At 40.0% G+C, this 12,948-nt stretch overlaps 1 protein-coding gene across 1 annotated transcript; it reads left to right on the top strand.

Annotated features, from left to right (window-relative positions):
- Window positions 1-4,407: 4,407 nt before the first annotated feature.
- LOC141338683 (GTPase IMAP family member 8-like) lies at window positions 4,408-12,116 on the top strand. Its single transcript, XM_073844290.1, has 4 exons — window positions 4,408-4,511; window positions 6,987-7,649; window positions 9,414-10,001; window positions 10,178-12,116. Coding segments are annotated over exons 1-4 (2,301 nt in total). The 5' UTR covers window positions 4,408-4,510; the 3' UTR covers window positions 11,227-12,116.
- Window positions 12,117-12,948: the final 832 nt, after the last annotated feature.

Here is a 12,948-nt window from a genome sequence, read left to right as displayed (position 1 = left end):
ATGCCACCCGGTACCCCGAAGCAGTCCCCCTTCGCCAAGGCACAGCCAAAGCCATCGCCCGTGAGCTGTTCCTGCTCTCCAGCCGGGTGGGCATTCCGTCGGAGATTCTGACCGACCAGGGAACCCCCTTCATGTCCCGGCTAATGGCTGACCTGTGCCGGCTGCTGAAGGTAAAACAAATCAAAACATCAGTCTACCATCCTCAGACCGACGGGCTCGTCGAGAGGTTCAACCAAACCCTGAAGCAGATGCTACGGAGGGTGGCGGCTGAAGATAAAAAGGATTGGGACCTGCTCCTACCCTACGTTCTGTTTGGCATCCGCGAGGTTCCCCAAGCCTCCACCGGGTTCACCCCGTTTGAGCTCCTGTTTGGCCGCCAAACCCGGGGACTTCTCGACGTAGCCCGAGAGGCCTGGGAGCAGCAGCCGGCCGTCTACCGCACCGTGGTCGAACACGTGCAAGACATGAGGAACAAGATCGACAGAGTCATGCCACTAGTCCGGGAACACCTGGTGAGATCCCAACAGGCCCAGCAACGCCACTATAACCGGAAGGCCCAGCCGCGGGAATTCCAGCCTGGAGACAGGGTGATGGTCTTGGTCCCAAATGCAGCGTGCAAGTTCCTCGCCCAGTGGCAAGGGCCATACACCGTAGAAGAAAGGGTAGGCCCCGTAAACTACCGTGTCCGACAACCGGGGCGAAGACAGCCTCTACAGCTATATCACATCAACCTGTTGAAAAAGTGGATTGGGGACCGGGACCAGGCCGTCGCCCTGGCCGTCACAGAACCCGTGGCTGTCGACATCAACACCAGCCTGTCCGCCGCCCAGAAGGCCGAGCTGCGGCACCTGGTCGGTCAGTTCCTGGACGTCTTCTCCGACACCCCCGGCCAGACTAATATCCTGTCCCATGAGATCCGCACTCCTCCCGGCGTCAGCGTCCGGCAACGGCCCTACCGAGTCCCCGAGGCCCGCCGGCAAGCTATAGAGGAGGAAATCCAGAAGATGCTCAAGCTGGGGGTAATTGAGCCATCCCGGAGCCCTTGGTCCAGCCCGATAGTCCTGGTCCCAAAGCCGGATGGCACCCTTAGATTCTGCAACGACTACCGGCGCCTGAACGAAGTTTCCGACTTCGATAGCTACCCCATGCCCCGGGTGGATGAGCTCCTGGAGCGCCTGGGAAGGGCCCGGTACATCACGACCCTCGACCTCACAAAAGGGTATTGGCAAGTTCCACTCTCCACCGATGCCAAGCCAAAGACCGCCTTCTCCACTCCGTCGGGCCACTGGCAGTACCGGACCCTTCCCTTCGGCCTGCATGGCGCTCCAGCAACATTCCAACGTCTAATGGATGTAATACCCCGGCCCCACCAAGCCTACGCGGCTGCGTATCTGGATGACGTGGTGATCCACTCGGAGGCATGGGAGGACCACCTCGAACGGCTAAAGAGGGTGCTATCCGAGCTTCGTCAGGCTGGACTGACAGCCAACCCCCGCAAATGCCACCTTGCCCTAAATGAAGCGCAGTACCTGGGTTTTACCATAGGAAGAGGTCTCGTCAAGCCCCAAGAAAGGAAGGTGAGGGCCATCTTGGATGCCCCGAAGCCACAGAACAAAACCCAGGTACGTGCCTTCTTGGGGTTGGCTGGTTATTACCGTTGTTTTATCCCCAGCTTCTCCTCTATAGCAGCCCCCCTGACAGACCTGACCAGGAAGGGGCAGCCCGAGCGAGTACGCTGGACCCCGGAAGCGGAGCAGGCCTTCCAGAGGATCAAGCTGGCCCTGACGACTGAACCCGTCCTGCGGGCCCCAGACTTCAGCTGCCCCTTCCTGCTCCAAACGGATGCTTCAAACACGGGATTGGGGGCCGTGCTCTCCCAAGTCCAGGAGGGAGAGGAGCATCCGATTGTCTACATCAGCCGCAAGCTGACCCGGGCCGAGAGGAACTATGCTGCCGTGGAAAAGGAAGCACTCGCCATCAAGTGGGCAGTCCTGGAGCTAAGGTATTACCTCTTAGGCCGTAAATTCACTCTCTTCACAGACCATGCGCCCTTACAGTGGATGGCCCGGGCCAAGGACACAAACGCCCGGGTCACGAGATGGTTCCTGTCGCTCCAGGACTTCCACTTCGATGTGCGCCACCGGGCCGGTTCCAACAACAACAACGCCGACGGTCTCTCTCGGTCCTGGGCAGCTTATTCAGGTCTGTCGGGGGTCACTCCCCACCCACCCCCTGTCTCCCCTTTCTGTTTTCACCTCCAGGACCAGGACGTCGCTTGGGGGGGGGGGGGGGGTGACGGGTGTCCCGAGGATCTATCAGCGTCGCCCTGGCAACACACGAGCACCAGCTGGAGCCACTCACCGCGAGCCAATCGGTCACGGCCCCACCGGCTTTATAAGCAGACTCACAGAACAAGAGGATTGAGAATCATCTCCGATGCAGCGTGAGACTTACCTGATCTTGTGTCATTCTTCCCGCAGACTCGCCGTGACCGCTTGGCTCCCCACTTCCGGGTTGCACGCACCGGGGTTATAGCACGCTCCTGCACAAACCCCTTCACCGGCCACCGTCACTGGGAAACACACCTACCAGGAAGAACTCACCGCACTGCCACGAAGACGACGACATCACCTCACCATTCACCCGTATTATTCATTTTTGCTGCGCCGATCTAATAAATCCACCCTCTGGGGCTCACCAACCTCTTGTCTCGTTGTTGTTGTTCTCCGCCCGGCCACAATATATATATATATATATATATATATATATATATGTATGTATGTGCATTCTTAGAATGTATCAACTTACAATGTATTATACACATTTTTGTCAGTTATGATTAAGCATTGTAATAAGCATATATACATAAAGTTAATATGTTGTTCAGTTTTACTTGTTTGTACTTGTAAACGAATATGATACTTAAAAGGGCTGTCCATGATTTGCTAATTGTAATAGGCTACTGTTACAATATTTTAACATCATATTGTTTAAAGTGCATAATTATTATTATTTTTTTTTTTCAAAATGTACTTACCATCCCTATATACTTTGTTGTTTACATACAAACAACACACGTAACACAAATGACTAAACCTGCTTGGTTCACAGAGCTGTTGAATGGCTCTGATTGGTTCCCTAGCTGTGCACGTGAGCTTCTGTTTTCCAGTTCTGTTGTTCATGCTTCTGTGTCTTGATGAATGTGAATAGAAGTCTAAATTTAAACTCTTAAATTATTGAGCGATCTCTTCTGAGGACTTGGAAAGAACAACTCGATTTATATGGATTAATTATTTTTGTTGTTGTTGCTGAACTATTAAATTTCGTAGACAGATCATATCTTTATTTTAAAATGGTTAAATCACATAGACCGATCGTGTCACTTCAGGAAACTTGGATGAAACAGCTGGATTCATATGGATTACCATGTTTCTATGAATTTATGAAACGTGAACCTGTTCGGATGGACACAAATCTCTCAGGTTTCATAAAAATGCATCAGGGTTTGTTTCGAAGATGAACTCTAGTCTTAAAGAGTTAATTTGGAACAACGTGAGCATACATAATTGTTGTCAGAGTTTAGAAATGTAATTTTGTACAAAGTAATAAATTAAATAGAAAATTAATGTTACATTATTATTTTACCCAGGTTCTTCAAGCCTCAAGTTCAAGTCATTAATTCTCACGTGTAGCCTACAAGTATAATGTACAAAATACAATGAAAAACTGAATGCTTTTCCACAGAGTTTAAAGACAGAATATAATAATACCATTTTTTGCCTGTATACTTAGATCCTATTAATCAACATTAGAGCGCCACCCTCTGGCTGAATTACGCAAAGACACAAAACATCCTCCAAAGTGCGTCTTCAGGTACGAACCAGAATTGCCTCTTTGTCCAGTCTCTTTATGAGGGGCGAAGGTCAGCTCTTATCTTTCAGTGCTATTCTTTCGATTTCAAAGTTTGTTTAGGTGCTCAAATGGCGTCAGGTAAGAATCAAATTGGATAAAAATATATGCAGCCACATTTCCTCCATGATTTATTAAGTATTTATGGAATATTGTCTAAGAAGACTTGTTTACTTCGTTTAGTTTATTAAATTATATTTGACTGCGCTTTTTCATTTATGTTTAATCGTGTCATTGAACACCAGAAAGAATCTTCTGAGCGAGGTCTCTCTTTTTTGTTAGTCTGCGATTCTTTACACTTCTCTTTGTTGATATGTGGCAATAGCCTATTTATTTATTATTTTAGTTTTTTATCAAGCCTATAGATCATTGGAGTAAATATGAGTTAAAGGGTAATTTTCACACCGTAGATAAGAACCAATTAAATTAATGTTGATTTGTGTTAGTAATTGCAAACATTGTGAAATCACAGCTTTTCAGTACACACATGCTTTTGTAAATATTTTATAATGTCTAGAACATCTGTTGTCTTTCTCTGTATGTGTGTGTTTTTCCTTCTCTAGCAGCAGGCAGACATAGTCCAAATCTTGTTCGTCCTAACAGTAAGTAAATTAAATCACTGGCAGTAAGAAGTGTCAAACATGTATGTGTTGTAATATTGTGTTGTTGTAATAGTTAAGTATAGTTCACCCCAAAATTAAAATGATGTCCCAGTATGTTGAGATTTGATTTGAATTTATAAAGTTAAAAAATTGTGAATGTGAATTACTTGCATATAGGCGGCTTTCCCAAAACTGTTTTATTTAAGTCTTTTAGGTCTTTTTTGTTGATAAAGCTAGTTTTAAAATGTCTCGTTGTGTGTGGAGAGATGATGACAAAAACCCTCCAATAAAATTATACGCTTACAGGAGAAATAATTAGCTTCTATTGTCTCTGTAAAGCCAAAGGTCGGTTCGCTGATCAGTTCACTTTATTTTATTGTGGCCACAACATATTAACTTGTAGGAACGTGATATGTCGTTGCAATGAGATAAAAGTGACTTAGAAACGCCTGATAATTATGCCAATAAAGTTCTGACTTTATGGTTGTATTTATGCCGTGTGTGAAGATAAAATATTTACAAATGAAACTACCCTGAATGATTCCAGTCATAGCATAATGAAAGCTTTAGTGGCATGTCGAGCATTTACAGTAGGCTACACATACAGAACGTTAAGTAGGGGAGAGTGGGGACTGTTGCAACAAGGGGCAGTTGCAACATTGCTTATTTCTTCAAGCAGGAATAAGATACAGTGATAATATTCATACTGCACACACTTTATTGGCCCCTCATACTTCCTGGAAGAAATCAGCCACATGTTATCATTCCTTCTATCCAAAATCCAATGCCAATGATATGTTGTCAAGCTAATATATCAATTTTTATCATGGCTATCACTGTAGGGACACACTGTTGCAACCGTCCCAACATGCTGTATATATTGATTTAAAAGCTTGCCATAACATTACATAGGCCTAATTGTAATTTTATAATGATAATCCTAATGAAACCCTTTAATAGTTATCTCTCCTTTTTTTAACTGAATAGGTAAAAAACCTAATTGCTACTTAATGTTTTTCATTTACTATTCTTATCAGCCAATTTACCTTATTAAAGACTGTGACTGTGCACAAATAAAATAAAGAAATTGCAAAATTATATTTAATTATTTAGTTACATTTTATTGAATGTTGCAACTGTTCCCTATTGTGGGGACAGTTGCAACATTTCACTTTGTCTATTTAAGAGCAAAGTGTACGTGTGTTATAATATGTACACATGTTGCAGCAATATGGGTGAGTAGCTGACAGATGGGGCTTTATTGTATAAAAATTTCGGCTTTCTAATACAAACAGTCTCTGAGAAACTAAAAGAAATGCAAAAAGTGTTGCAATCATCCCCACTCTCCCCTAAAGAGATCGAAATGAAGGGAAAAATGAACATAAAGGAATATAAAAATAATAGGCTAATATAAATAATAGGTAATATGTAAAAAGAAGATCAGTTAATGGACTTAAAAGACTGTCGGATATATAAAAATATTTCTTGTAGGCCTATTTTATTTGATGTACTTTATGTAATATTTATTCATGATACACTTCTTTTGAATGCTGTCTACATCGCGTGTAGACAGCATCGCTTGTTCATATATTAATTTAATGTTGTATTAATTTCTATAATTAATATGATCATTTCTTAATTCAAAATAAAATATTAATGAATCTATCTCTGATCCCGGGTTACTATGGTCACACAGGTTTGTTTATGCATTAAACTCATTGCCATGACATAATATATGACGTTCCCACGAGTTAATATGACGTTCCCACAAATTAATATCTCGTGGCCACCACAAAATTAAGTGAACCGACCATGGCTGGACCCTGGTGGTCACCGTATAAGAGCACTTTTGCAGTGCAGCTGTTTCTTTAGTTGAGATGCTGTGGTTGCTTTCATATGGAGTATCCGTCAAAGTAATAGTCAAGTCACCTTTATTTATATAGCGCTTTATACAATACTGATTGTGTCAAAGCATCTTTACAATGCCAAATAGGAAACTAGTTTGTCAATAATGCAAGAGGACAATAAAAATGTACAGCCTAAAAGAACAATAAAACTTGTCCATACTGATCTTGGCCTGAATTTCAAGTCTTCTGAACCCCTACAGTAACTTTGTCTGAGGAACAGATTGGCACAAGTTGTCATTCATTAAAAAATATTCCAGTCCATCATAGCTGAGATCTCATTTGGGGCGCATTCATACGTCACATTAGTGACGCCAGACAGTACAGTACTCTTGATACAGTAGCTAAGAGCATGAAGAAAACATTTCTCTGCATAAAACTTTTTAGTATTAAACAAATGTCTTTTTTATTTTATTTTATAGATGTTCCTAAAGTTTCTGACAGGTGTTACTTGATGCTTTAACATTACTTGTATGGAATCTGGTAATTCTGTGGGATTTTTAATCTGAGATTCTTCAGTGATGATTCTGCAGTGCTTTTTTATTGCATTGTGTGTGTGTTTGTGTTTCAGTGAGTGATCTGAGGATTGTGCTGATAGGAAAGAATGGATCAGAAAACAGACGAGTGGCAAACACTATTCTTGGTACAACAGTGTATGGCAGAGAAACTTCATCTTATTCACAGCAGCACAGTATGAGAATCAGGGGAGAGGTGGAGGGGAGACACATCACAGTCATCCTCACTCACCTGCTCCAGCCAGATCTCTCACATCATCAGATCACACAAGGAGTGAGAGAGTGTGTGCATCTGTCTGCTCCAGGACCTCATGTGTTTGTACTCGTACTGCAGTATAAGGACTTCAGAGAGGACAACAGATACAGAGTGAAATATGTGCTGAACCTCTTCAGTTACCAGGCCATGAAACACACTATAGTGCTGACTACTGATGAAGAGCCACGCAGATTCATGTGGTATTCCTGGAATAATGCTATTTATGATTTAATAAAAGAGTGTGGAGGAGGACATCTTCGGTTTGATACAATAAACCCAGGATGGCGATCTGAGTTGATCAGAAGGACAGAGGAGATGTTTCTAACCTGTAACGTGTTTGAGTTTGAAGGTGGATCATCATTGGATGGAGAACTGAGCAGATCTGGAGCTTCAGTCAGAGGAGACGACAAAGAGAAGAAATCTGATCTCAAGGAGAGCACACAAACAGCAAGTGACGGAGGAGGTTTGTCAGTCTTTTTCTCAGAATAATACCTCTAAGAATATAAGCAAGAAATGCTTTAGTGTTCTTTAATAGAGACAGGAAATGACAGGGAGAGAATGGGGGGCACTACTGTGTGAATTGCACAAAGATTTCTAATTTCTAAGATTTCTAAGATTAAGAAACAGTCAATTTTTTTCTGGTTTAAAGGCTTAATTATAACAAAAATCTAGTTATTTTTAAATAGGGTATTAAGACGTTAACAGACATTGTCAACTACTGCAAGCTACCCTTCAGTTGATACAAGAATATACTGCAATCTAATCATATTTTACAATATGCGATATTTACCTGCATTGGCAAAATAAGCAATTTTTTATTAAAAGACCTTCAAAGTGATATGATTTGTTGGAATCGGATGAAAAATGACTGAGCTACAACTGTTTTGAATTCAACAAAGTTAGCAAAGCCAGTTCTGAGAAAAAGTCAAAATTTTCTATAGGTTCCAAAGCAAAATCACCTATCAACATTGCTTTGTTTCCTCCACTTCCTTTCTTAATAGTAATTATTATATTAATAATCACAATGAATCCATTTTTATTTTATCTTATTAAAAATACATTGTTGTTAAAAAATAAGAACAGATGCACAAAAACTAGGGATGGGACAATACACCTACCTCCCGATTCAATTCTATCATGATACTTGGGTGAGAAAGAATTTTTATTCTACAAGTCTTGCGATTTGCTATTAGTTCTGGGACTAAACGCTAGTCCGCCAGTTCAAGAAAATGAGTAGAAAAAAACATGTCTGAAATAAAATAAAGTGCTCTGTTACGTTGCCAATCGTTTTAGTCATGTTTAGTCATGTTTTCCCAATAAAACAAATTTAACTTTGTTTACCACAAATAACATTTTGGTCAACCCATTAAAAATAACATTCAAATCGAATAATCTTAGAGCTTTAAAGTGCTGGAAAGAATTATGTTAAAGTTAAGGTGCTTAAATTTCTCTCTCAAAGGTTGTACAAACCCTGAAATGAAGAATGTATTATTATTTCTACCACAACACCATGGTAATAGTTAGCATTAATACTTCTGGCAGATTTTAAATGATTCTCGCTAGATCTTGCAGCAACCATTTTCATTGTGTGGTGAATTCAAACACTTCTTACTGGATCTCGCAGCACTGTGCAGTAACAGGGTAGCAAAATCAAAGCTCCCACCCCTAACAAAAACCCATCATCAACAGTAGAACAAATAGTGCATAACTTTTTTCATTTGACATCTAAACAAAAGCATTCAAGTAAGAAAAACAAATGTTCAAAGGTAAAACTTCATGTGTTCATTAAAAAAAAAAAAAAAAAAGATTATTAAGACAGTTCAATCAAGAGCAGCAATCTTTTATTTTTGTAAGATCAACATTAATGAGACAGACGGCCTATATAGTAACTCCTACTGTACTGCACGGATCTAATATGTTACACATCAACAGGTTTACTTAAGATATAACAGATTATGTTTGTGTGAATGGCCTACTTAAATACTGTAATTCTGTATATGTATTTGACAGGATCATGCATTGGTGGATTCATATATCAGTCTTTTTTTAAATTTTGGAGAAAACCTCAAATTCGACCAATTTTTCACTTTTTTGTCTGTAGCTCAAAATGAACCCATGCGCATTCCAATTAATTTTACCAGCATTGGTCACAAATAATATTTTTGCTGTTAAGCAAGTGTGCATTTGGTACCATAATTGAATCTACTGTCTCTAAATATTGTTTCAGTGACTGCTGGAAAATCAAAGCTGAACATTGTGCTGTGTGGAAATAATTCAACACTCAAGAGTTCAGTGAGTAGTAAAGTGTGTCAGAGCGAGGGAACGATTCATGGACGGCAGATCAGTGTACTAGAGCTTCCAGTTCTCACTCGGCTCTCAGAGGAGGAAGTGATGCGGGAGACTCACCGCTGTGTGTCTCTCTGTGATCCTGGAGTTCATGTTTTCATCCTCATCATTCCTGATGCTCCACTTAATAATGAAGACAGAGCAGAAATAGAGGAGATCCAGAGGATATTCAGCTCAAGAATCAACAAACACATCCTGATCCTCATAAAGCAGAATTCAGAGCATCAGACAGCAGAACTAAATGAAGAAACACAGTCTGTCATTCAGAGATTTGGAGGAAGACATCAGTTCATTGACCTGAACACACAAGTGTCTGTGTTGATGGAGAAACTGGAGCAGATGGTGGAGGAAAATAGTGGTGTTTGTTTCTCCACAGAGACATTGATGGAGATGCAGATGGAGAAACTAAAGGAATTCGAAGAAATGAGGAGGAAAATCCATTCATTAGAGACATGGTTTCAGTCACAAGGTAATGATCAGAAAATCTGCATGGATTAAACAGTTTTTATGATTTCTAAAGTCTACACAGAGCAACACATGATGATTCAGTATAAATTACACACAGTATTCTCGGATGACCTGGTAATTGACAATCTTCACTTGAAATTTAATAAATTGTTATCAATTGTTTTTTATAAATTTTAGAGGATGATCTGAGGATTGTGCTGCTGGGAAAAACTGGAGTTGGGAAGAGTTCAACTGGAAACACCATCTTAGGAAGAAAAGTGTTTATATCAGATATTTCTCAAACATCTGTTACTAAAGAGTGTCAAAGAGAAAGATCTGAAATCAGCGACAGACACATTACTGTGATCGACACTCCAGGACTGTTTGATACTGATCTGACTGAGGAGGAGATTCAGAGAGAAATGAGCAACTGCATCTCCATGATCCTGCCTGGACCACATGTGTTTCTCTTACTGATTCCTCTGGGACGATTCACTGAAGAAGAAGCAAAATCAGTGAAAATCATCCAAAGCACATTTGGTGAAAACTCTTTAAAGTACACCATAGTGCTCTTCACCAGAGGAGACTTTCTGAAGAACAAAACCATTGAACAGTTTCTGGGAAAACCTGAGTCTGCTCTTAAAAACCTGATTGAAGCGTGTGGAAACAGATACCATGTGTTCAATAATGAAGAGACTAGAGACCGAACACAGGTGACTGATCTACTGCAGAAGATAGACAACATGGTGAAAGCAAACGGAGACAGTTACTACTCATGTAAGATGTTCGGAGAGATGGAGAGAGAAAAACAAGAGAAACAGACGAAGATACTGATGGAGAAAGTGGAGCGACAGATCAGAGAAAAAGAACTGATGAACAAACATGAAGAAGAGAAAAATAGGATGAAGATGAAGATGGAGGAAGAAAGACAGAGTCATGAGAAAGAGAGAAAAAGCAGAGAAGAAGAATTTAGAGAGAGAGAAGAACGATATAAAAGTGACATTAAAGAAAGAGAGGAAAAAGAGAGAAAGATACGAGAGGAGATGAAGAGAGAACGAGAGGAATGGGAGAAACAGAAACAAAAGGAAAGACAAAGAGAAGAAGAAGAGGAGAAATGGAGAAAAAAAGAACAGGCGATGTGGGATGATTATAACCAGAGACTTAAACAAGAGATAGAGAGAATGAACATGAAGATGGAGGAAGAAAGAGAGAATCACGATAAAGAGAGACAGAGAAGAACGATATAAAAGAGACTTTAAAGAAAGAGAAGACCAAATGCAGTGTGAGATGAATATAAAAAGAAACTAATGGAAAGAGTAAGAAAAAACAGAGAAGAAGAATAGAAAAACACTTAACTTGTGCTTTTTTATGCACTTACCATATTTTTAAATTGTACTATACTAAATGCATATTAAATGTCTGATTTTAAAACAACTTTAAGTATGTTAAGTGTTATTTAAGATACCATTGATACCATGATTATGATATGATTACCATGATTTACCATGGTTTTAAAAACTGGTTACTGTAGTCAAAGTTACCACAGTTTTACTCTAGTATTACTACAATATAGTAGAACCATTGCATCAAAACCATTATTTGAACCAAGGAGCATGCTTACTCATGGTTTCTACAGTTTTACTTTACTACTATACTTAATTTACTAGTCAATCGTCATTTAGATATAGAGCTTTTTATAATACTTCTTTCAAAGCCGGTTCACTGAAAATGCATGTTTTGAGGTTACAATTGAAAAATATCCTTTAAACAGGTAGAAATGAACACTACCCTTCAACATTATATGGTTAAGTTGAACGATTTTTAAACCAACTTTGTATTGTTACAGTGTTGGTAATGTAAACCAGTGTAAATGTATGTCGTCACTACCCCCCTTTGCCCATTTTTATAGCATCAAATAACTAACTAAAACCAAACCATATTAAAAAATGAACATATCAGCATGATAGGAATTACCTAAACTGACACAAACCATCTTTATTAAGCCTTTATTTGAAGTGTCATTTGATTTTTGTAGTCATGCTCCATTCACATTTATTCATTCATTCATTTCCCTTTGATGCTTAACACTCCAGTCCAGTTGGTGGCGGTAACCATAAGTTGGCTGGTCTATGGCCAATGAACGATACAAGAACAAATTATTTGAAGTTGCAGGACGTTCGCGGCACACTCGCTCTCAAGAAACTGATTTATGGCAACAGGAAATTCCCAACTCTGGAGATTATCTTTGAATGAGAGACAACGTTTCCTACAACGAAAATCTGTGCATAAATGCCTTTTTTAAAGTCATTGCCTGACGAAGCATCAATAGTCACCAATGTTTTCAGTCTTCTGAGGTGAGTTGAGCTGTTCATTCGCATATTTACACACAATTGAAAAATACACTGTTTGTTTGAGCAACAGTATGTGAGATTGTTTCTACATTGTTTTCATCCGTTACAGCGCTATTTGTGTGTTTGCTGGCTTGAATAAACACTGAGTACAGCAGATAAAGAGCATGTGAGGAAAACGTAAAGAAAACCCCAGCGATTTTGTGCTTTTGTAGGTTTTATGGTCACTGTCTGCTTCTGCGCGAACACAACTATGAATAGTTATTTTAATTCATGTATTTAATCGTATTTGTTAGAAAATCTAACTATATTTAGACATAGTGCGTACACTGAAAAAAATGATTATGGCCCCAAATAAATTAAGCATGATTCAATTTCGCTAGTTTAAATAATAAAAATTTAGTTTTTGATTTTAATTAATAAGTATTAATTGGTTTTAAGCGAATTACATGTGTTTTAAATCCAAGCCATGTGAATTAATTAAATTCAGTTAGAAAATATTAAGTAAACTTTCTGTGCATGCGCACAAATGCACATTCTCCCTGGCGCCAAAAGGAGTTTCCAGTCACGACTCAGTCAGGTTCACGGTGGGAACTTTTCATTCCGGACCCGGAGTTTTCA

The sequence above is a fragment of the Garra rufa genome, chromosome 7, assembly GCF_049309525.1.
Source record: "Garra rufa chromosome 7, GarRuf1.0, whole genome shotgun sequence".
NCBI classification, from domain to species: domain Eukaryota; kingdom Metazoa; phylum Chordata; class Actinopteri; order Cypriniformes; family Cyprinidae; genus Garra; species Garra rufa.
Note: the sequence above shows the minus strand (reverse complement) of the source record. Positions and strands in the feature narration are given on the sequence as shown.

Excerpts from the sequence above, each read along its gene's own strand:
- LOC141338683 (XM_073844290.1), top strand. Across the intron at positions 7,650-9,413 it reads AACAGCAAGTGACGGAGGAG|TGACTGCTGGAAAATCAAAG; the intron begins GTTTGTCAGTCT and ends ATATTGTTTCAG. Across the intron at positions 10,002-10,177 it reads GACATGGTTTCAGTCACAAG|AGGATGATCTGAGGATTGTG; the intron begins GTAATGATCAGA and ends TATAAATTTTAG.